The sequence below is a fragment of the Stegodyphus dumicola genome, chromosome 4 (assembly GCF_044657685.1).
Source record: "Stegodyphus dumicola isolate Sdum_Otavi_A_Nest chromosome 4, ASM4465768v1".
Taxonomy (NCBI): domain Eukaryota; kingdom Metazoa; phylum Arthropoda; class Arachnida; order Araneae; family Eresidae; genus Stegodyphus; species Stegodyphus dumicola.
The window spans coordinates 143536319-143561958 of record NC_140771.1 but is presented as its reverse complement, the minus strand read 5'-3'; the positions used below and the strand labels follow the sequence as shown (position 1 = coordinate 143561958).

At 32.6% G+C, this 25640-nt stretch overlaps 1 protein-coding gene across 1 annotated transcript in view; it reads left to right on the top strand.

Annotated features, from left to right (window-relative positions):
* Window positions 1-23727, top strand: part of LOC118205937 (dnaJ homolog subfamily C member 1) — a 51536-nt gene extending 27809 nt beyond the window's left edge. The window contains exons 9-11 of the mRNA XM_085815572.1: window positions 452-518; window positions 8137-8426; window positions 23505-23727. Of these exons, the coding sequence (XP_085671698.1) occupies window positions 452-518; window positions 8137-8426; window positions 23505-23573 (426 nt within the window). The 3' untranslated portion in view covers window positions 23574-23727. The remainder of the gene's footprint in view (window positions 1-451; window positions 519-8136; window positions 8427-23504) is intronic.
* Window positions 23728-25640: the final 1913 nt, after the last annotated feature.

The window sequence follows — 25640 nt, the reverse complement described above, 5'->3', positions numbered from 1 at the left end:
ATGTCATTCAGTAAACACAGAGAGTCACAATGATAAACTTAGACTGCATCAGACTTTTGAAATATACTCATTAAATCTTCAATAGTAACTGCAATACTGACGTACTGTAGATTTACATAATGTATTTTTTATGTGTGCTTTATGTTTTGTCCATTCACTTTACATAATTTTATATAATTATTAAAGCTTTTAATGTGTTTAATTTTCAGGGATTGTCATTTGAATAAGTGATTGTAAATGCATTATTTTTATGATAGATCAGCGAAAGGATTATGGTACATTAAGAATTAATAATAATTATTTTAAATATATTGAAAATCTTCTGCTTTGTTAACTACCATATTATTTTATTTATTTATTTTTAACAAAGCCGTAAATAAAACGAAAGATATTTTTCTCATTATATATGCAATGAAATGTGTATTTATTATTTTTTTCTGAATGTTCATAGGTTGTTACAATGATCAAACAGTTGAAGAATGAACAGTTTTCTAAGAACGTACCCCTTTCTATGCAGGGTAAAGTAAATTGCTCTGAAACTTTTATAGTAGCATTTTTTTTTATCTCATTTGGTAAGCCTCAGAATTGCTTATTAGTTTTTAGACATAATCTTAGTCATAAGTTCAGTTATTTTACTTTCTCAACTGGGAGGCTTTAATGAAAATATATGCATGGGAGATATATTACAAAACATTTATATATTTGACCCAGAATATAAGGTATCAAGGAAAGATCTGGATCAAGACAGTATTTTGAGAAAGATTAGAGCTATGTCCTTTTATGTATAATGAATCCTATATCAAAAAGTTCACATTGGAAGAAAGTAATGACAGAACATGTTCATGGATATCACTGCATTACCATGCATTAAGATAAGTTTAGGTAGCTGAAGCTCTCTTTCTTTCTTTCCTTTTATGAAGTAAAGGAAGTATTGTAATTACGGAAAAATTTCAGGTATCATATTTCGACGAAAATATTCATCTTGACCACTATCATCGAATGCAAGTTAACGCTGTTTTTGCATGACATCTGTACGTAAGGATAGAATAAAGGGCTTTTTTCTCCCAAATGAATTATAAAACTGATTTAATATGCAGTTGGGCACCTCCCTTTTTGGTAGCAATTTGAGGCACCAAAAGTATATATATATATATATATTGAATTAATTAATTGAAATTCATTGAAATCTAAATAATTTTTTTAATATTTACACAATAGCTGCAAAGTAAGATAATAATTTATTTACTAATGTAATATTGATTATATTGTTAGTAGAATGTATCTAAATGAAGTGACCCAGAGATATGAAATTTAATACCGAAAATAATATTTTTAAAGTAACTTGGATTTAAATAATAAAAATAGAAATGCTAACTTTTAATATGAAAATTAATAAACCAAGTAATTATCATCATTGATTGGAAATTGGTTCACTTTTCAAGCAGAAGAAACTAACCCCTGTTCAGTTAACAATAATTAATAAATGCGAAAGTGTTTCGTCTTTTACTGAGGTGAGAATGATGATACCATACTTGCAATTTTAGTTAAGGCCAAAATTGTAGTTGAGTTTTAATTCAATTAGTTAGATGAAAGAGATGAATTAAAATAAAGCACTATAAAGAATTCATTTGAATGCAGCAGTTTCGTTAAGTTAATGGATTATTTTTAGAAATCTTGAGGTATTATAGCCAAATTGAGTAGAGTACAGTCAAATACCGAAAATCCGCCGACCTGAAATCCGCCAACTCCTGAAATCCGTGTTGCCTCTCAAAACATAAACATTCAGGTTATAGGTTCCGGAAACCGCAACATTGAGTTCGAAATATCGAAGAAAAAATACTTACCAAATAATGACATCATAATTACCAAATAATAATGAGTCATAACGGAAATACCAAATTATTGACATAAAAAAAGTTAAAAAAATAAGATAAAAGTTTTTTTTCCTCTCTAATCTGCATCGAGGTAAAAAAGCAGACGATTCACTGACAACTCTTCGTTCAAGTTCACAATTCACGTTATTGTATTTTCTGAGCTTTGTTATTTCACGAGATTGTTTAGTGCTGTCTTTTTTTTTATCCGGATATTTTGTGGATAAATTAAGAATATTTTAAATTTCAGCTCTTTTTAATACAATGACAGATAAGAAACACACTCATGATTTTATGGCCAATGCCAATGATTACAAGTTACGGAGTGCCTATGGTTCAAAACCATGTACCTCCACATCAGAAAAATATCTAAGTAGTGAGCAGAAATATGAAAATTGCATAATTGGTTATGATGATGCACACTAGAAGGAGCTACATTAGCTCGAGAAAGTTTAGGGATGATGATGCACACTAGAAGGAGCTACATTAGCTCGAGAAAGTTTAGGGATAGGAAAAATCAAGCTTCGATTTTTTTAGAAGTTTTATAATTTTAAAACTTTTTTGTATTTTGTAATTTTATATATATATATATTTTTTAAAATTTTATAGCACATAAATACGACACTAAAGCAAAAAGCGGAAGGGAAAGATTTTACAGATTAACCCTTTAACTGTCAAGTTATTTTGATGATTTGGGTATGCAAATTGTCAAACTTTTTTATTGCAAAAATCAAATGTTTAGTACAAAATAAAATATACGTAGTAGTTAAAAAATGATATTTTGAAGTACATGGGTAAAATTTTTAAAGTTTTGTAGCCACTGCATGTTTGCTTGAGGCGGCTGCCACTCAACATGGCAGTTGTAAAGTTCGCTTCTAGAAGAGCATTATTTTCTAAAAATGAAAAAAAAAATTATTATTTTCTAAAAAATAAATAAATGAAGAAAAAAAATAAAAGTGAATACCTATTAGTAGTTCAGTAATTCAGTCTTGTGTAGTACAACTGGAAACACTTTTCCAAGCACAAGTCAACTCCACAATCACTACACCAGAATCGTGTTTTCTTTCCTTCCTTATCTTTTCCCCATTTTTATCCTTTTTCGAACAACACATTTTGCACTGTCTTGTAGGCTCACGTTTTGCAGGACTAGGAGGAATTTGGGATATAAAATGTCGTTCAGTAAGACGGGCAGGGTTATCTATTGTAGGTGGTCTGCCAACATTCTTTTGTCCAGAAGCTGCATCATCATATTTATGTAAAAGCTCTTCTACAACTTGGATTCAAAATTCTAAAAATGTAATGTGTTTCCCAACTACATTTTTATAGAGCAAAATAGGAGTTCTAGAGTACCTTGTCTAGTAAATGTAAAAATATATTTTTTCTGATATTTTCGGATTGTTGGATGAAAGGATATTTCCTAATCACAGCGATCTACACCACCTATAGTTAAATTGTAGTCAGAAACAAGCTTCGACTTGAGTGTGTCATTTTTTTTTTTTTATTATTTTTTTTATATTTGAGGCTGACCATGGAAGTATCATGAATACTGCTCATCAAACACACATATTTTCTTATCTTTCCACCTTATAGCCAAAATCTTACCTCTTTGAAAAGTTATGATTTTGACCTTTTTATAATTTTCTTTTAGCGAATTCTGTAGGTAAATCTCGTCTTGGGCTATAAGAAAATCTGAAAGCTCGGGTGACATGTAATAGTTATCTACAGTCACAGAATAACCATTTCCAAGAAAGCGATGCAATAGGTGTATGGCGACTTTTGTAGAAAGTCCATAATTTGTATACAATTGATTGAAGACAGTACTATTTCCTGTATAGATAATGAAGTTACAAAAATATTCTGTTTCTGCCTCACAAAGCATACAAAATTTGATTCCAAATCGTGCATGTTTGATAGGAATATATTGTTCCCAATAATTTTGTCAAGAAGAGGTGATAACCTTCCTTTATAAGGCATCAAGCTTTCATCAATTGATACATCTCTTTCCGGTATGTAAAAATTACAAAATTTTTCCTGTAAATTTTCTATCACTTTATACAGCTTCCAAAGTTTTCAATTTGGAAAATCATCTTTTTTTTTTTTCTTTCTTTTTTTTCTTTTTTTTTTTTTTTTCCCCCAGCTTCATTATTGCAAAAATGTATATATCGAAAAAGCAAAATAAAATGATTTACGGGCATTACTTTTGAGTAAACTGGAGTATGCAAAATCCTTCGATGAGACCAGTACATAGCCTGATTTGGTTTTCGGACAATACCTTGAAGAATTATTAGCCCAAAGAATAGCTTTATTTCTCTGTCATTTGTAGGGATCCATTTGTTACTGCGGGAGCACCTTGATATCTTTGCCCAATTTGCTTTTCTTTCTTGTTCTGCATAGTTGTTCATTTCTTTGACAATTATATCCATTAGATTTGAATCCAGAAACATTTCTAAAATATCTAAAGAAGTGTAGTTTATGTTTACAGGAAAAGTTACACCTGGAGTACCTGTAAAAGGGAACCGCGGGGACCCTGATTTGCCAGAAGCAGTTATTTGACCCCAGTCTCTCGCATATCCTATATCATCATCACCGCTATCCGTTGATTTACTGCTACTTTCAGTGTCACTCTCCTCAGTTTCACCTGCGTCACTAGTATCGATGCCTTCAAAATCTTCATCTTCGGTTGAAGAATCTAAATCATCTATATAACATTTCAAAGAACTGGATGCCATTTTACAACAAATAGATCCTGCACACTTTGAATCAAAGAACTTCTAACCTGTAACCTTTGAAACCTTCAGTAAAGTGCTGCCATATATTGAATTGAGCGCACATTAACTTTTCCTGAGATACAGTCAGGTTGGACAAAGAGATGAAGCCGAAATAAACCTCTCCTGATATATATTCAAGTATAACAATACGATGCATTAAAAAAAAAAAAAAATTTACCGTGACATTTTCGAACACCAGACAGTTAAAAGGTTAATAGGCTCATTGGCATATGGCATTAATCATAGTGAAGTAAAGATTAAATTTTTGTGACGAAATATCCAGGGCAGCGAGCATGATGTGATGTGATTAAATAATGAACAGATTGATAAGAATGCAGAGGTGGCCACTTTTCAGTAATACTGGAGTAGGAGAATGGTAGAGCAATTACATGGCAGTACGGTCCTTCATTGGCCGGGTGCTGGAACTGAGAACGGGGGCGTGTCTACGCCTTTTAGCTGGAGGATAGAAGCTGTATTCGCATCCCATGATGGAGCAAGGTCTTTTCTGCGAGCTGCAAATAGCAGGATTCGTAGGCCAGTAACTGTTGAAGTGCGCAGTTATCAGTCTGTTCAATTTTGAGGAATAAATTTTGACTAAGTTTTTTAATAGCAACATCTATGGGTTTAATGTTAAGATCCGAATGAATCACATCAGTATGGACATAATAGGCTGCATTAAGGACTAAATGCAGGGTCTTACTTTAGAATAATTGAAGTTTTTTTATGTGTGTTTTTTCAGCTGTTCCCCCAGATAGTGCAAGCATACAAAAATATTGGTCAAATGATGGAAGTATAGAGAAGAGCTTTGTTTGAAGAGCCTCAATGCTGTGTACATATAGTACAATGAATAATATAATCAATTTATATATGTAATAATAATTTAATGTATATAATAAATTATTGCAATAATGTATATAATAATTTAATTAATTGTATCTAATACGCCTTATTTATTTTCCACTTTTAGTCCGAATATTATGCTTTATCTTTTCTGTCCTGAAATCCGCAAAATCCTAAAATCTGAACAACCTCTGGTCCCAAGCTTTGCGGATTTCTGGACTTCTACTGTACTACGAAGAATTCATTTTGAATGTAGCAGTTCCATTAAGTTAATGGATTTTTTAGAAAGCTCGAGATATTGTAGTGAAATTAAGTTAAGTAGTAAATATATATATATATTGTTATATACTTGAGTAAAGTGTCTCTCCAACACTCTTGCTTTTATGCATGTTAATTCAAAGCTATATTTATAAATACAAATAGAAGTTAATCTTTGCTATATTTATGAATCAAATAAACATAATAAACATGAGAAATCAAAATCATAATAAACATGAGAAATCATAATAAACATTGCTATCTTTGCAAAATCAATGAAATATAAGTTGAAAATTGAAATATATATAAATAATTGAAATAAGTATAAATAAAATAAGGTACAAGGAAATGTACATAATATACAAAAAGGCCAGAGTATGAAGTAATTACGTTCTTTCTTGTGGAATGATGGTGAAGTGTGCACATCTGTTTTCTTACTCAGAAGGAGTTTGGTAGGCTATACTATCGGATATGCAGGGAGCAGCAGTGGGGATCCTTTAAATTATTACCATTGGTGAACCTTTGAGAAGCTATTTTTGATATGTGGGAGGGAAGTGGTTGCTGAGCTATTTTGTGAGTATAAATGCGTCTGTTAAAATTTTGATATTATACTGACTAGTGAATGGAAATTAATTAATTTCTGGTTAATTGTCATGACATAACGAGGAAGAAAAGGAATTTTCATTGCTAATGAGCTATTTAGCAGACTCAGAGTATGAAATAGGCTCATTTTTTTTTTTTTTTTAGTAACAGCAAAAGTAACAAGAAAAAGCCAGAAAACAATTATTTTTTACATTATATACAATTATTTCTGTAAGTACACTATGTATAAATCCTCCAACTAGTCATCCAACTTATACTGCCTTTTCAGGTTTAGGAACAAATTTTCATATCTCTATCAGTTAAATGATTTAGAGAGAGTATTTAACACCTTCTCTTTAAGACAATGATTAATAAAATGATTAGGTACTAGATTATTTTTGAGTATTTTAATAAGGAGCATAATTATATTAATAAATAAATTATATAACCCATATGTTAACGACTCCGTGAGCTCAGTTTTTTTTATTGTTATATGTTGGTCCATTTTTTGCTTTAAAAATACTTGAATTATGTTGTTCTTATGTTCCGGTTTAGGTTTTTATGCCTTTAGGTAATCTGCATGCAATATTTGTAGAATTATCAGCAATTTAAAAGTTGTTTAAGTGCGGCTAAGCATAATTTTTGTTTACCATATTTGTTTACATTTGAAATTTAGCAGAATAGGGAATTCAATTTCTATACCTTCAGTGTCTTTTTGCCGAGTGAGACCAAAGTTAAACTTTCATTTTTATGCACCAAAAAATCTGCCTTGTTGTCTGCTGTCCAAATTACTTGTTTTCCCCATAGAAACTCTAATTTTAATTGTAATTTTTTTATTGTTTTAACTGTATTTGTTATTTTTTTATATTTTTCAATTTTTAATGAAGATATTTTGAGATTTTATGTATTTTTGCCTTGTCGGGAACTGAATTGAATGAGAAATATATCTCTAATGAAATTCTAGGAAATAAATGTTTCGTATTAGGAGCAAATAATGTCACCAGTCTGTCTCGGACAGAGGAGAATGTTTACGAGTAGCACATTAAATAAGAGGCACTGAATCATCTGTGAAAAATTGTTTCTTTTCTTTTATACAGTGATCCCTCGTTTTTCGTGGTTAATGGGGACCAGAACCTTCCGCGAAAGCTGAAAAACCATGAAGTAGGATTTTCCCCTAGGAATGTTTGTGTATGCGTGTACAACAATGTTTTAAATATGTAAACAGTATTTATACTTTACACATTTTAAAAAATTACAACAATATACATATTTACTTAAACGTGTCAGTGCTAATTAATAAGGTTAATTACAAAACCTTATACAATAATAAACATTAATCAACATTGCTTTCTAAGCAATTCTATCAACAAAGCCTGGAATTTGTACAATAATTTCTACAATAAAATGAAATTCAAGAGGCATTGTGAAATTCCTAAGCTATGTTCAGAGTTGAAGTGTCCTTTTCATGTGAAGGGGTCTTTTCTCTTCGCAGTGAAAGCATTTGCAACCAAGATAGCCCTAAGTTTCATTTTTAAATTTTTCTTAGAATTCCAAATCAAAGTTTTATGTTCTGTTTATGGTTGTGATACTGAAATTATGTGGCTATGTGCACAAATATTTTTTTTTTTTTTTTTTTGTAAAAAAATTATCTACTTCTGTATTTTTAGTCTGCATATGTGCATATGTAGATAAAATATTTCTAATTAAAAAGTTTTTTTTTAAAATCTTCAATTTAATGTAAATATTTGAATGTATCTGCAAGTCAGTAATACATTTCGATTTAATTGACTGTTATTTTTATTTATTTTTAATTTTAGGCATGACTGGTACAGAAAAGGAAAACTTTGGGTTTCAGCTTTATGAAGAAAAGGGACTAAAGCAGGAATGTGGAAACGGTGATCTAAGGTATAATAATAATAACGTAATTGCAAATGGAAGTGCAACACAAAATGTGGCCAAGCAGATGTCAGATGAATCAAATACAAGTTCAGAGAAATTTTGGAAACAGGAAGAACAGCGATCTTTAGAACTTGCTTTGCAGAAGTTTCCTAAAGATACACCAGCTCGATGGGACAAAATAGCTGACTTTGTGTCTACTAAAACCAAGGTATTAAACAATTTTTTTTCATGTTTCCCCTCTTGAACAAACAGTACAAAAGTAAAGTGTGCAGGAAGTTGTATCATTTTTATAATGTTTGCATGATTTATTGTCTGTTATTAAATGGACTCACTGAACGGAGTATAAATATCTAAATAAAGTTAATGTGCACATGTCAGTTTCTTTAAATATTTAAGCTGCTAATGTGACAGAAAGACACCCATATTTAAGACGCTGATAATTTAATTAAAAATAATGAAATAATATGGTAAGTAGGTAGTGAAAGGGGAGACCTACAGTATTTTAAGGAAGTTGTGCATTTCTTATGGTACTTAATGGTACTGAAGCTAATATGATGAGCTTAACTCTAGTTCCTTGTATTTTACTCCATTCAAGGCCAAAGGCTTTACTCACCTGTTTGCTTGAAATACCTCAAATTCCATTTCAGATTCACAACAATATCTCCCCCCCCCTCCCCCCTGGAATGTGGATAATACAGTAAGCAGGTAGTGAAAGGGGAGACTTAACAGTATTTGGGAGAAGTTGTGCATTTCTAGCTTAATGATACTGAAGCTAATTTGATGAGTTTAAAATCAGGTCCTTGTATTTTAATCCTTTGAAGGCCAAAGCCTTTGCTCACCTGTTTGCTTAAAAGCTTCAAATTCTATTTGGGTTTCACAACAACATGTGCCCCCACACCCCTCCTGGAATGTTGAGATGAAACACACACTGTACGTATTCAAGAGGTCCAAGTTCGAGTCCTGGCAAGGGCATTGTACATTTTTCATCTACTCTTGCTTTAAAATAACCTGATGTCTCTATAATATCCCAAATAATATTTTTTTATTAAATTATGTTCTGTTAATCGTGTAATTTCCTAGGTAATGCCGTTACTTCTTTGTAAATCTAAAATTGAAGCAAAGGCACAGTTTCAAATTCAGAATGGTAATTCTATCTCACTATGAACATTTAATTATAGCCCCAGTATAACAAAAAATAGTATAATAAAAGTAGAGATGAAAAATAGTATAATTAATAAAGCATGGTAAAGAAATAAGTTGTTAGAATACTACCACCTGTGTTAACACATTAATGTTCATTAGAAAATGCTGTTGCGAAATGTACAGGTGTGGTGGGATGGCTTCCTTGCAAAGCAGTTTTAGGGTTGCCATAAAATAACAAAAGAAGGCAGGGTTGCCACATTTGGCGAGGAATCCCCATTTGGCGACAAAATTGGCGATATACCATGGACGGATGGAGAACCTTCTAGAATGAATTCTTACCGGTTTAGCCCAGTGTTGTGTTGTGCTCGAACACAAGCCGAAAGCTATATAAACCCTGCTGATCCGCAGTCAGGGAGTGCGTCGTATAGAGTATCGAAAGTGAGTGCCTCGTCTAGCGAGCCTAGACTAGTCAGTGCGTGTGTGCATCATTTGGAGTGCGAGATAGTTAGTATCGAGTTGGTATCTCGTCTAGTGAGTCAATCCCTGTGGAGTTGATCGAGTTGACAGCCAGGCAGCGAGCGTCGAGTGGGTCATCGAGTGCACCGAAAGAGTCTTGTAGTGTATCACGGTTAGAGCAACATCGAGGAGTGTGTTGAGTTCTGGGAACAACTGAACCAAAGAGTTGGGAGCTGTGTTCTGTGTGTCGTCGAGTGCATAGCGAGTTGTAGTGTGGAGAGTCTTGAGAGTACGTGAAGTTCCGAGAACGACCGAGCAGGGTCAGGAGCTTTGCAGTGAAGCTGTCTTCACCGTTATTGCCTGACAATTTGAAGGCTGTGTCACAGATTGTTCCAACATGTTTAGAGTAGATCTTTGACAACTGTAAAAAGTGTTATTGGAGCTGTCCTGATTAATATTAGCTAAATGTGTGTGTTTCGATACTTCATCATCAAGTGTCATCATTATTAACTCCAAATCCACACGAACCCTGTACGAACGCGATGGAAGAAAATCATGTACAACTGGTGTCAGAAAAGAAAAACACAACTACTGGTGTCAGGAGTGGGGTTTGCAAGTGAATGCCAATGACCTGCCTGACAGAAGAAACGAAGACTTTGATGGACCTTTTAACCGAGTTGAAAGCCGGACAGGAAGAGATTTAAGCTGAAATTAAAGCCAAACTGAAAGAGAAGGAAGCTGGTCAGGAAGAGATGAAGGCTGAAATGGAAGCTGGACTAGCTGAGATAAAAGCTGGATATGAAGAGATGACAGCTGATATGAAAGCTGGACAAGAAGAGATGAAAGCTGGCAGAGAAAAGCTGCAAGAGCAACTCCCACAGATGAAAGTGAAGCTTGCAGAAGAAACTGGAGCCATAAAAGAGGATGTGGAAATGAGAGAAGTGGCATCTGGAGAATCCAAGGATGAAGAAATGAAGGAAGTAGCCAACGAACTGCCTGACAAAGATCCAGAAATGATCGATGAAATATCTAATAGGATTAAAGAAAAAGAGCGAAAACATGAAGAAATAAAAGACGGGAAGGAAGATTTTGATTCTCTCGTGCTTGAAGTAGAGATAGAAGAAAGTGAAAATGCGACTGTCAAGTTTGTAGAAACTGATAGTGAAGTTATGAAAATGCAGTCAGCAAGTGTTGTACCATCTGAAAGTGCATGTGATGCAGAGCTGGGAGAAGCTTAAGCAGCGTACTCAAGTATTGCAGGAAAATTCATCCACTATACAAACTGGGTGTGTGCCTCATAGTGCAGGTTGTGCAGATAAGGACTTGATTCTAAACCTGGATACATCTGCTTGTAAAGGATCGGATGCTATTTGCAACCCTGGTGCAAACATCAGAACTGGCTTTCAGGAAATAGAGGTACATAAGCATGCACCATCTGCTAAAAATACCGATGTGAACTGTATGCATGCTGTGAATGAAATACAGAGTGGTGAATGAACTGTTTTAGATCTTACTGTGGATGAAAAGTCTGAAAGAACTGAATCTTCAGACTGTGATTTCCAAAACAGAAATGCATCTGAGAACTGCAGTGGAAAAGTATTTGACCCGGGTATAAATTAATGAAAAGACTGAGACTGAAATTCATTCAGAACTTTAATTTGTTAAATTTAAAATTGTTATGTGTTTAATTTGTGTGTATAACTTGTACATAGTGTAAATATTTGTTTCTTTAGTTATGTTATCTGTATGTTTTAAAATGCTTTGTTTGTATCGAATTTGTCTTCTGACCAATGGTTGAACTGCCTAGGACGTGCAAGCCTTGGGAGGAGGCAGTGTTACGAAATGTACATGCACGGTGGGATGGCTTACCTGCAAAGCAGTTTTAGGGTTGCCACATTTGGCGAAGAATCGCCCATTTGGCAACAAAATTGGCGATATACCATGGACGGATAGAGAACCTTCTGGAACGAATTCTTACCGGTTTAGCCCAGAGTGTTCTCGAACACAAGCCAAAAGCTATATAAACCTTGCTGGTCCGCAGTCAGGAGTGCCTCGCATAGAGTATCAAGAGTGTGTGCCTCATCTAGCGAGCCTAGTTGAGTCAGTGTGTGTGTGTGCATCACCTGGAGTGTGAGATAGTTAGTATCGAATTTGTGTCTCGTCTAGCGAGTCAATCCTCGCAGAGTCGATCAAGTTGACAGCCGGGCAGCGAGTGCCGAGTGAGTCGCCAAGTGGGTCGTCGAGAGAATGTGTTGAGCTCCGGGAATGATTGAACTGAAGAGTCGGGAGCTGTGTTCTGTGTGTCGTCGAGTTCATCGCGAGTTGTAGCGTGGAGAGTCTTGAGAGTACGTGGAGTCCCGAGAACGACCAAGTGGAGTCGGGAGCTGTACTCTGGTGCTTTGCAGTGAAGCTGTGTTCACCGCGATAGCCTGATAACCTGGATGCTGTGTCGCTGATCGTGACAGCGTGTTTATAGTAGCTCATCGATGACTGTAAAAACGTGACTTTAAAGCTGTCCCGATTAATATTGGCTAAATAAAGTGTGTTTCGATACTTCATCATAAAATGTCATCATTATTCACTCCAAATCCACACGAACCCCATACGAACATGAAGGAAGAACATAACGTAACAACTGGTGTCAGAAAAGGAAAACGCAACAATACTAATATTTAAAATGATAGAAATAAAGGAATATAGTTTACTGTGGAAAATAATAATAATAAACCTGCTAATTTTTTGTTGGTGGTTTGCAAGTTTGAAATCATGTAAGAAGGTGTGTGTTATATATTTGGGGCTAAAGACAGTTGTTTTCAATAGTTCACATTCTAAGAGTTGCATTGATAAAACTCCTTTCCCTTCAGAAGTTTAAAGCTGATTGTTACTTTGTTCAACTTGACAATTTCCGTATAAAAAGTCAGTGTTCATCAGAAATCTTTGGCCATCAGAAAAACCAACAGTTTATTAGCTCTTCAGATTACTATAGCATTTGCTTACAAGAAATTAATGTTTGAGTTTCAGTGTTCAAACGGTCAAAAATAAGGATTTGTTTGTTTGTTTGTTTCAAAAGGGGCAAATGGAATTGGAGGACTTGGCTTGATGAAGGCAAGTTTTATCTATCTGAGAAAAGGACTAAATCTTAAGTGACCAAGCCATAAATCAAATGGAGAGGACTTCTTTCTGTTCCTAGTATGTAAGTGGTCCTAAATTTGTGCCTGTGGAGCACTTAGGGTTCCGCATTCACTTCACAGGGACTCTACAGCTGCTCCAGGGAAATAAAATAAAATATTAATTAATGAAATAAAATGATAAAAATAAAACATAGAACAATGTAATATTAAAAAAAATAGAATTTATGTTCTAAACAGGAATTTGTCCAGTTCAGTTTTTCGCAGGGAGCATTTTTTTTGTAATACAAAATATATGAAAACTGAAATGGCTACTCATGTGGCTGTTGCCTGTTTGAGAATTCCTAGTCAAAACATTTGTAGGATGATGTTTCACCTGATTTATAATGCTTTCATTTTCATTAATTTGACTATTTCTCATGGACCAAAATATTTGAATTATAGTAGTTTTAAACCATTGTGAAATTTGCAGTTTTAGATTTCTTCATAAATAGTGAGAACAAAGGAAAAAAAAAAACTTTTTAAGTTTTAGTTTCCAGGTCAGATCAGCACTTTTATCTGTATGCTGATAAATATTTACCACAGAAATAGGAATGCTTTATTTTTTATCATACTGCTGAATGTTATTTTATTATGCGGGAAAGTGTTAGAACTTTATTTATCCAAAAATGTGAAAGTAAATTATTTAACTATACAGTGGGGATATGATGGCTTTTCAGTACATAGTTCTTACAAATAAGTTATTCCGTAGATCTGAAGTCAGTGATTTAGCTTGTTTATAACATCTGTTTTACACTTTCGTTTAATTTTTAGACCTGACAGGAGAGTTTCTAAAATAATTTGGTATAAGAGAGTGTATGTCTTTAATAATATAGTTAATTAAGGAATCATGAAAAAGTTCTGTGAAAGGAAATATAGAGTACTTTAAGAAACCAAATAACTATGAGGGTGATCTGAAAAGCAAGTTTCCTACGATCCATAAAAATAAACAAAACATAATTACCTGGAAAGATTTCTTGCTAAAGATACTGCAAAATTTCAGCTTTAACTCAGCTTAAGCCAATTCCATAGAAAAGCAGCAGCCAGTTTTTTTGTGGAATTGTCTGTATGTGGCGAAGGTTGTGGAGCAATCAGCGCTATCACTGAGCATCTCCTTTTGTTTGGAATGGCTCGTTGCAAGTTCTGTAGTGTTGCGCAGTAACATCCAGCATTCACCGTTACACCCCTTGACAAGAAGTCAATGAGCAGAATGCCTTTCCTGTCCCAGAAGACCACACCAGTTTCCATGCAGATGCTGTCTGCTTGAATTTGGTCTAGCATGGAGATCTATTGTGACACCATTGCATCAACTGCTGCTTGGTTTCTGGGGTGAAGTGAGCAACTACGTCTCTTCACCTGTAACTATACTATTGAGAACCCATTGCCTACATTGTTGTTCATGCATTCCTTTGCTGCGTTCATGCATTCCATTTGTTATTCAGGTGTAACATTCTTTGGCACCCACCTGGCATACAGTTTCTGGAACAACAGGTGTTTTCTGACCATTTCATGCACTGCTTTTTGCAATATCCACAGTAAGTGGCTACTGAGTTCTATAACCGTAACTTGACTATTTTGCTGAATGCATTGCTGCATCTTTGCCACAAGGCCAGCATTGATGTGAGGTGCCAGTCACAGTGCTGTTTGTCATGAACATTTTGCCTACTTAAAAAAAATCCTGACATCCAGCTTTGCACACTACAATGATGTTAATGTAAGCGATCAGAAAATTGAAATGCTTACTTTCTGGATGATCCACATATGTAACAGTGTTTTACATTACGTTAGATCACTTTCAGTCAATCACAACTTTTTTTTTTTGTTTTGTTTTTTTGTTGATGGATGATAAATTATATAACTCTGTCACTGAGATTTTTATCTGCACAACAAAGCTATATATGTAGCACAAAAATAAAACATTTACTTCATTTGACAGAATAATAAACAGTGAAATAAAATTAGAAAGCTTACAGTTTGCAAATATCTGTATTACACAGATATCTGTATTTTTTGAATCCTTGTTGACACTTTGTCAGGAAGTTTCTGATAAAAAAAAAAAAAAATAGAGAGCTAATTATAAAGAGGTAGCAGAAGTGCATTGAAAATCTATTTAGAGAAAGATCTAGATTAATCGTAGCAGTTTGAGGTATGATTTTGGCAATTCTAATGAAGGAAACATGGCAAGATCTTTATTCCTTCATTCTAAGGTAAGGTAGATATTAATTTGATATTAAAATTTACATGATTTTAATATTTGTATTAAGTGTTAACAATGATAAATTCAGAGAATATGCATCATAACATGGAAGGGTATTTTGTATCATATCCTGCTCACAGAATCCATGTTTGTAAAGTAATGTAATTGCTCAACAAATTGGCAGTCTGTTTGATGATGCAAAAGAGAGACAGTTGCATTAGGCATACAAATTTTAACTGCAAATGAATTAATTGATTGACATCACTAGATTAGTAGTTTTAATGGTAGTAGTTCCTTATTGCTCACTTAAAAAGTTATCAAGTGGAGTTTCTTCTTTGCAGAATGTCACTAACAAGCATATGAGGAGGTGAATTCTTCTTATCAAATGAAATCTGGAAAGTTGTGCAGATGAAACTGTGCACTGATGGTGCAAAGGCGTGCACCATCTTGAGTCACAATGCTGCAGTCATTATTAAAATTAAAGTTAAGTCAAATAAATTTGGCAGCAGTCATCACATTCATTGTAGATAGGCATTAGCTTTGAGATAAATGCCTTCTGAGCTTATGATAGAGTTGAATGATGCTATAAAAGCAATAAACTATAAAAACGAGCATCTTCTTAAAAGAAGACTCTTCAAACTAGTGTGTGAAACTATGAAAACTCACCATTAAGTATCTCTAGCTACACACTGAAATAAGGAGTGGTTGTTTCAAGGAAAATTGTTGACATGTTTGATGCAATTGTGTGCTGAGGAAGCAACATTTTTTATGAACTCTTAAGTCTCTGCATACAGTTTTAAATGATGAAGCCTAGGTATGCAAACTGGCATATTTGGCTGACATGCAACTGACTGACATATTTGGCTTTTAACAAACTATCATTGCAAAAAAGAAGATATGCCACAGTTTTTGATGCAAACACGAAAGTATTTTATTTTGAGAGGAAACTGATGTGTTAGTTGTGCATAAAAATGGACAAATGTCAATTACTTCCCTCTTGCAAAAAGTTTTTAGAATGGAAAATGAGGCTTCATGAAAAATTACAGAATAATATTCAGGTGCTTTTTGAAACTTTAAAAGACTCGTTTGAATATTATTTTTTAACATTTCAAGAAATGATGTGTGATGACTTCTGAAATGAGTTCTGAATGCGTTCAGCTTCAATAACAAGGCACTCAGCTTAAACTCACCAGAGTACAAAGTCCTTGTAGACTTGACATATCGTAAGAACTAAAAATTGTGTTTCAAATCCAGTCAAAATCAAGTCTTTTAGGCTGAATTTACAAGATGAATTCAAAATGTCCAAGAAAACAAAGTTATTATTGGTGCATTTTTCAACTGCACTTGTTTGTGAAGCAATATTCTTCCCATTGTACAGGTACCGACAAAATACAGATCATTCACCTCCAGTTATCATCATTTGAACCCAAAATAAAGAAACTGTGCCAAAAACTGCTACCACACATATTTCTTAAAATTTTTAAATGTTGTTTTATGTTATGTTTCAATTTAGACCTATTGCTGCACTGCAGTGTATTCTAGTTGGTAAAATAAAATTGAAATGGCATTTTGTTAGGAGTAATAAAAATTTTGAATAGCAAAGAATGAATGAAGAGGTATTTTAATTAAATTGGATATAATGATTAAGTTGAAGGAGTTGTGTTTACTATGTGGATCTTTTTTACTGTTGCGGTGACCAATAATCTGTTCTTATGCTTCAATATTTTGATTTATTGATATTTGAAGTAACACTTTTTATGGCAAAATTTTGACTATTGGTGAAATTAAGGATTAAATGAGATATTAAGCTAAAATTCAGTTTTTTAAGAACATTTGTTATTTAGATATTGTGCAGTTGTTTAGATATCTGTTTACGCTACAATCTTTTATTACTTACCTGCTCTCTTCCTTCCACTAACACTAATCCTAAAACACTATTAACTTGTAAGACACTGAGTAGGCCTAAGAGGGCTCCAGCATAGAAATTTATTCTAAAATGGGTTGAGTCAAAAAATTTTGGAACCATTTGTCTAGATTTACAGAAATTAAAAGAATAATGAAATAGTTGTCTAGTTGGCATGCACATTTTAAGAATGAATATTTTGTTAAAAAAACAAGAATTAGAATTATTGTACGGTAAGGTCTCTTTAATGAAATTTTAGGGCTGAAATATCTTGGTAACTTTTTATCAAATGCTAGGCATGGGGAAAAAAAAAAAAAAAAAAACTATAAATTCAAGGCTATAATAATTATAATAACCAAAGATTGAAAACTATACATTACTATAGAAATAAGAAACAACAAAAATGATAATTAAAATAATTGATGTCAGAGATAAGCAATTTGTTACTTTTTGAAGGAATTTATATTATTATTAGTTATGAAGTTTCCTTATTTACATTACCAGGTCTACAGGGGGAAAAAAATCACATTCCTCTTGTATTTCAGCACTTGTTAATGTTTCAAATTGCATAATCATTGTATGATTAAAATTTACTTTCTTGGAGTACGCTCTGAATCAACCAGCCTCTGTAGATTCTGCTTTAGACTTAATGATTGAAAGGCTAATGATCTGATAAAGCATTAGTTTGTAAACCTGGTCTTAAAAGTGTATGTGAGAGACTGTATATGCATAATAGCACAAATGTAATTAATTAAATGGTAGTAATTATCATAAAAATACTTTAAAATTCCAGACCTTTCAAAAAAAAAAAAAAAAAAAAAAAAAAAAAACAAGCACTGATGAAAGCACAAATCAATGAATCAGAAAATTGTGAATGAATATATAAAATATCTAAATACAAATTAATAAAACAAATAAAGATACAAAATGGTAAGGTGGAATAGAAAGGGAAAGGTAAAAATAGAAACTATAAGTTAATAAGCTAAAATCTTATAATGGAATGTATTCATCTTGTTTCCATTTGTTTTTAAGGAAATGGCCCAAAACAAGAATGATAATTCTGTTCTAATATAGTGAATTCAATACAGCATTTCTGAAAATTATCCAAATATTTTCAGAAATGTCCAAACATTTTTATAAGAAATCCAGTAAATGATTTTAAGCATCTTTTAATCCCATCTATAACATTGTAATGGATTCTGAAGAAATTGGTATAATCCAAACATAAACAACTGAATTTTTTAAAATAAGAATCAATGGAATTAAAGAATAAATAAATTTGTCCGTATTTAAAACTGTGAGCACCGGTATTTTGCACTGAGCTTAAAAAGTGAAATTTATTTTGTAATTTAAAATTTTTGTTGAAAGCAAAATTAAAAATAATGGAAAAAATATATAGCAACATATAAATTGTTGAAAGAAGCAATAAAAATGCTAATATTTTGCGCCCCCCCCCCAAAGTCTACAGCAGTGTTACAAAAGCAAGAACAGAACTTACTACTGTAGCCTTGAATGTGTGAAGGCGAAAAACCCATGGGCTGTATGGGATCAAAAAAACTGAAAGCCATGCTTACACACATGCATACATGTGTGTATGTATGCATAGTAGAATGTGTATATAGTGAGAAGAAGTCTGCAAATTCAACTTGATGGGGACTGAAAAATTATCCAAAATTTTGAGTTTTACAGAAGGAGTGATAGGTTATTCCCAGCTATAATATTTTGTTCAACACCCAAATCCATAGCAGTTTTATTAATACTTTCATCTTTGTCCAGTCTCTTAATGTATCCAGTTTCATTTCCATTACCAAGTTAAATTACTTTTGACATTCAGTTGCACAGACAGTACAACATTTGTAAGCCTGGATATAAACTGAGAAATTCTATCTAGAATAAATTGAAAGTTTAGCTTATACTAGAATACTGCCATAAATCTTCAGGCAAGGCCGGCTGCTAATGACCAACAACAAAAAGAAATGTTAGTGGTAATTGACAGTGGCTATCTGACTTTCTTCAGCCATTTTGTTAGAGAGAAGGAATTGGATAGATTGAAATTTCTGCAAAAAGAATTAAAGCATTCATCAAATTCACTTTATAGGTTCCAAAAAATAGTGTCACAAAGATGTGACAAAAATTGCAAAATCAGTATCTTTGAACAGAACGGGAGAATATGTGGACATTCATATGCATAAATATGCACTGTATTTACAAAAATACAGCAACTAAAACATATTTATACTGCTTATTAGAAATATTAGTCTAACTGTTAATGTATTGCCACATTATTTAAAAAATAATGTTCTGCTTAACCAGCAGATTTCAATTAAAAAAAAAAAGTGATCATCAATATACAGGATGTTGAGAAAATGGAAATTGAGTTTGCAAGACTCTGTTGTATGATGGGGGGGGGGACACTTTTCTACTGGGCCAAATTGACAAAATTCAAACTTCATTTTCTATGTATCGGAAGTGAAACTTGGTATATATATTACATTTATATATAGCATTGTTCTAACATAAATATTTTCACACAAAATTGGATTTTTCCTGAAATAGCATATCAATTTTTTCATATTTCAATTCTGTGACTCAAATTATGCCTGAATATTAAACTTTGTAATTTTTGGTGAGAAATTTAGAGAAGTTTAAAAATTTATCTTTTTGAGTGTTTTTCAGTTTACAGCAAGAATAATTCAGTTGGTGAACTTCTTAATTTGTAGCAACCTATTTTCCTTTTTCTTTGTGCACAAGGGGGGGGGAGGAAGTCATCGTTAATACTTTCAAATAATTTTAACAAAGCACGTACACCACATTTTCGTTATTATCGCTTATAATAAGTATGCCAAATTTCAAAATGCGCCAAAATGTAAATTCATGTATATCTTAGGAAATTTTGAATAAAAAACTGTAATTTTTTGCAGGTATGCTTCGAAATACATCTTCTTTAAGATGATGGCAAAAATTTTATAGGTTATGATTCAAAATTTTTTTCGAAAAATTTATAACAATTATTTGAAAATACAAATTTTAAAAATAAATAATAAAAAATGGCGAAATTTATTTGGAATGAATCTAAATTTCGAAATATGAAAGGAAGACTCAAGTAAGTTTAATAAAAAAGAGATATTAATAAATAAATATCAAATTCGATTAACATTGAGAAGCTAAAATTCTGAGTGCGAAGTTTTTTAAAAACTACTCGTGCAATTTTTATAAAACTTGGCAGTTTGGCATTAGAGTCATAGAATCGAAATATGGGAAAAAATAGTATGTAATTTCTGAAAAAGTCTGATTTTGTGTCAAAATACCTGTAGTAGAACAATGCTATGTATAAATCCGGGCTTTGGAGACATGAAAAACGCAAGTTAAATTTCGTCAGGCGGCCCAGTAGAGCGGTATATATATAGAACAGTCCCATTTTTTTTAGGGGGGGGGACAGGGTACACACATACACGTGTGTATTAAAAATGATGTAAAAGAATGCAAGTATAATAATTCATATTTCATGAGATGTTTGGTTGCTGGGAATATACAAATGCATATCAATAATAAAATAATTATCATAATATAATATGGAGCAAATGTAGAAATGCATTGCAAAATGGAGAAAATATCGCTTCAGATTAGTTTGCCATTTACTGTAACTTGGCATATTCATGTTTTTGTGATGAAATTTCTATTTTTAATGGCCTAGTACATTATTTTATTTACTTGGGAATCTATTGCCAGTTATTATTTTATTCTAATGCCTACTGTGTATTTCAGTTTATTTTTTGATTAGTATTTTTTTGAAAAATTACAAAAAATTTCAGGATGCATTAAAAAGCTGCCTATTTCATTCAGTTGGTTATATTAGTCACTCATAAGGAATAAAATTGTACAGATTTATTGCACATTTGAACTTTTTTTGTCTGTGTTTGAGCAAATTGCCATTTATGAGTATTCGTAGCTGTACTTTCATCTGTAATTTTCCATCTACCATTTTTATCCACATTTATTTACCTGGCTACATTTTTCACATACAGTACAAAGTCCGTAATCCGGATGTCCATTATCCGGAATGATCTATAATCCAGATCTTAAAGCCACAAACTTTTTTTTTGTATGCTTTACGCATGCGCGTAAAAAATGCGCATACATTACGCGGCCTATACTTCAACAGTTATAACACCTTGGTTCGTTACTCTTATTAGGTATAGCGCGTGCTTTATTTTGTGTGTTAGTACTTGAATAACTCTTATTCTTCGTATCTGGAATGCGAACTTTCTCATAAATTTGTAATTTTTCTTTGAATTCAGAAATAGTTTTACGCCCATACAAAATAATTTTGTTACTACTCTGATCGGGTATCCCATTGATTACATAATCAAGAATTGATGAATCATCAACAGAACCGCGACTGGCTATTTCACGCATGGCAATTAAATATTCGGAAAAAGATTCACCAGGTTTTAAGTTTCATTTAAGTCCTATTTAAATTATCCATTGTAAAAGAGCCTATTTTTTGGAGCATTTTTTAAAATGGAATGTAGCAATTACATTTACCAAATTTTAGGCAAAATGTTATTCAATTATTCATACTGTTACGTTATTTTCTTCCTTTACGTTCATACAGGGTTCGTAGATTTGGAGTGAATAACGATGACACTTGATGAAGTATCGAAGCACACTTTTATTTGGCCAATATTAATCAGGAAAGCTTTATTTGGGCCAATATTAATCAGTCTTTTACAGTCGTCAAACTTTTATAAACACGCTAACACTTTCAGCGACACAGCCTTCCCACTGTCGGGCAATAACGGTAGAGACAGCTTCACTGCAAAGCAACCGAGTACAGCTCCCAACTCTGCTTGGTCGTTCTCGGAACTCCACGTACGCGAGACTCTCCACGTGATGCACTCGAAGGTACACAAGATTATAGCTTTTGATTCAGCACAGTCTAAGACAAAACTCGACGATGCACTAAAAGACTCTCTTGATGCACTCGGCGCTAGACTTCGAGACACTCGCTCTCGCTCAATGACTGACTATCAGCTCGCTAGACAAGGTACACACACACTAACTGACTGCGAAGCAGGGTTAATGTAGCTTTCGGCTTGTGTTTGAGAACATTCTGGACTAAACCGGTAAGAATTCGTTCCAAAAGGTTCTCCATCCGTCCATGTTATATCACCAATTTTGTCGCCAAATGGGCGATTTCTCGCCAAATGTGGCAATGCCGCCCCTTGCCATTTTATGGAAACCCTAAAACTGCTTTGCAGGGAAGCTATCTTACCGCGCTTGTACATTTCGTAACAATATTCTATTATCAGCAGGTAAGTACAGGATGATCATAAAAAAATTCCTTGATATATGAACCCCTAGTAGCCTATCTGCTTAACCATTCGAAATGAAATTTCAGATGTTGTTAATTGAAGGTATGTGTTCAAGATTGTGGTGATTTAAAAAACAGTAGAGCTCTCATGGTTATTGTGATTTCTATATATATATATATATTATTGAGCTTTCTTTTATTGGCTGTGGAATTGTAAAATTTAGGCAACAATCAGTTTTCTTCAGCCATAAACCTTGAATTGAACTGTTCTAAAAGTGATGACTGCTGGGTTTGTATGAAACATAGAATAATTTGTGACAGTAACAGTGATAAATATGGTATGAGATAAATCTGTCTGACAACTGGCTTAGTGACTAAAATTGGAAAACACTGGTAATTGACACCAGTTGTATTCTGGGGACTTAAATGAACTGGCTGAATGTCTCCCCGCCCATTTTAAGTGTAAATATAGACAAGTTTCTTTCAGGAAGTCGTGTACAAATATATTGTTTTCAAAGCTGAATAGCTCTAATATCCTTTGCCATAATTAGGAAATCAGATCCATTAAGATACAGTTTCTTTTATTGCCAGTCTTATATTATTGAGCAGTCAGATAACAAGGCATTAGTTAGATAACATGGCCACACTGGCAGGGTTCTCCTTTCCATTGTAACATTTTTGATATAAAACATCATCTTATCATTTTTAATATGACAAACTTAGCATGTATGTTGCATACCCATGAATTTAGCATATTTTTCTCATTTGACTGTTTTTGTAATATACAGCATATCAATTCTCAGTCTATACCTTCTCTTCAGGTACAGCTATTTAACCATACATATTGCAGGACAGCAATCAGCATGTATTTCGTACTCTGGTACAATGTCTAATCTTTTATAATACTGATTTAATAAAGTTACTGAAGGAAAAGATATGTAGGTTTTTTATGGGCTGGTAAAATATTTTTTTGACTTTTTGGGTCTTAAACCTAAGATCATCTCTACAAATGCTTTGCTTTTCATAATGGTATGAAATTGCACTTTTTTTGTTCATTTTCCTTTAGAAATATTTCAAATTAAATCAGTATAATTTTTTAATTTTAGGAGGAATGTGTAGAACGCTACAAAATTTTAGTGCAACAAATTAAGAAGAAGAAGGACAAATGTGTTTGACATATGTTAATTCACAAATGGAGCTTTCTGAAAGGAATTAAAGAAGTTCATTGCTGTTCTATGTATATACTTACTGTTTAAATGTAAGATATTTTAAGTCATGTAAAAAATGTTAATGTTTTCAATAAAGCAATTAATGTGCATTTATACACAATATCTAATGAATTTAATCTTCACGAAAGTGATATTTATTCTGTATGAGTAGCACTATTTGAGGATATCGTACCATTTGACTATGTGAGGGGCAAAAGTTTTGAAATTTTGATATACTAATTTGATACATGTAATAAAATTTGTATTTAAAAGTGCAAAATTTAAAAAAAAAAAAAAGGAAAATTTTGATATTACTTAAATATTAAAAAAGTATCTTGTATGTTTTACTATAAACAAATAAGTTTTAAAAATGGTTTTAAGAATAGGCAATCTCTTGCAATAGCAAACCTGAATGAAAGGTAACAGTGCAGAATATGCAAGAAGTCTTGCTTCCTGCATTCAGGAAACTTCGTAGGTCTTTGAAACAAGTACTTTGGTCATTTTTCTAAGTTTCTATCAGTTTCTTCAGATGGAATTTTATTGAAACTGATTGCATTTGTGCAGTGTCACAGTTTCTCAAACCTGTCCTCACATGAAATGTATGTACTAAATGCCATTTATGATAAATGCACAGTTATCTGTATGCCAGTATTTTAAAACAATTTTTTCTTCTCTTGATAGGAAATCCTTTTATAGATGCAATACATGTATTAGAAAATGATAATGCATTTTATAGACACAATACTCATATTAGAAAATGATAATGCATTAATTCAAATGTGAATGGCACATCATGCATCCAGAAGCTTACATGGTCATTAAACAATGTAGATTAGAATCACACTGAAAATTTTTGGTTGATATTCTTGAATTTGAGAAGTTTAATTGCTGTGGAAAAAATAGCTCTAGATCGGTATGGTAATCTGATTATAAGTTTTCTATGATAAGTATTAAAAGTTATGGCATGAAATTTTGACCCATAATTTGATTTCATGAAATTTACATCACTTGCTTATATTTTGAACTAAATGGTTAGATTATTGTGGTTAAATTTTTTAATGTTAAAACTAAATGCTTTAGTTTTCCATCCTGTATGGCATGGTAATTAAAGAAGGCTGACTGCACATGTTGTGTTTAAGTTCAGATCCAGGGTAAAGCATAGGTGTTTATGGCTTTTAGCATTTTTGTTAAATGGAAACACTGAAATTTTGTCAATTTGAATGTCCTGTTGGGAGACTGGTGTGAAGGGAAAAGAGTCTTAAATTACTTTCCAGGGGTTCAGTGCAGATATTTCTCCTGTGCTTTGTTTAAATCAAGTCATTTTCACCAATCTTAATTTGGTTTGGCAACTTTCACATAGTTTTCCATTTACGTATTAATTTACCGTAATCATAGTTACAATTGTTTCATGTAAAATGATGGTAATAAAATAAGACAGACTTTCTTTTGTATGATAATTATTCTTATTTCTTCATATCTTTGAATGATTTTGCTATCATGATCCATAGTTTTTATGTGGTCAAATATTTTTTGGTAATACTGTATATGGTAGTTTAAGTAAACAAGATTAAAAAGGATTTTCTATAAGCAAATCCCTAGGTAAGAAATTAAACTAGAATTATTTTATGTAATCATACATAAAATAGGAAATTTATGAAATGATCTAGTGATATGAAACTCAGTATTACCTTACTGTATGGCACTACCCAAGGGCATATGAGTGTACAGGTTCTATCTGAGAAATTTATTATTATTGAGAAAGCTGTTGAAGATAAGAACGGTAGAACAGTAGAAACAGCTTCAAAACAGTAGAAAGCCTGGGGACCGATGGTTTCTATTAAATTGCCTCTGGTGCTAATACCTAAGATAATTAGAAATAATTTTACATAATATATATGTATTTCTTACATAAGTTTTCCAGTTTAGCTCAGAAATGTGTTAAGTATATAAATATTTGCATGATAAATAAAGCTAGTAAGTTAAAAAGAACTTTTTATATTAAAGTTTGTTAATTTTATATATGCATGTTCATGT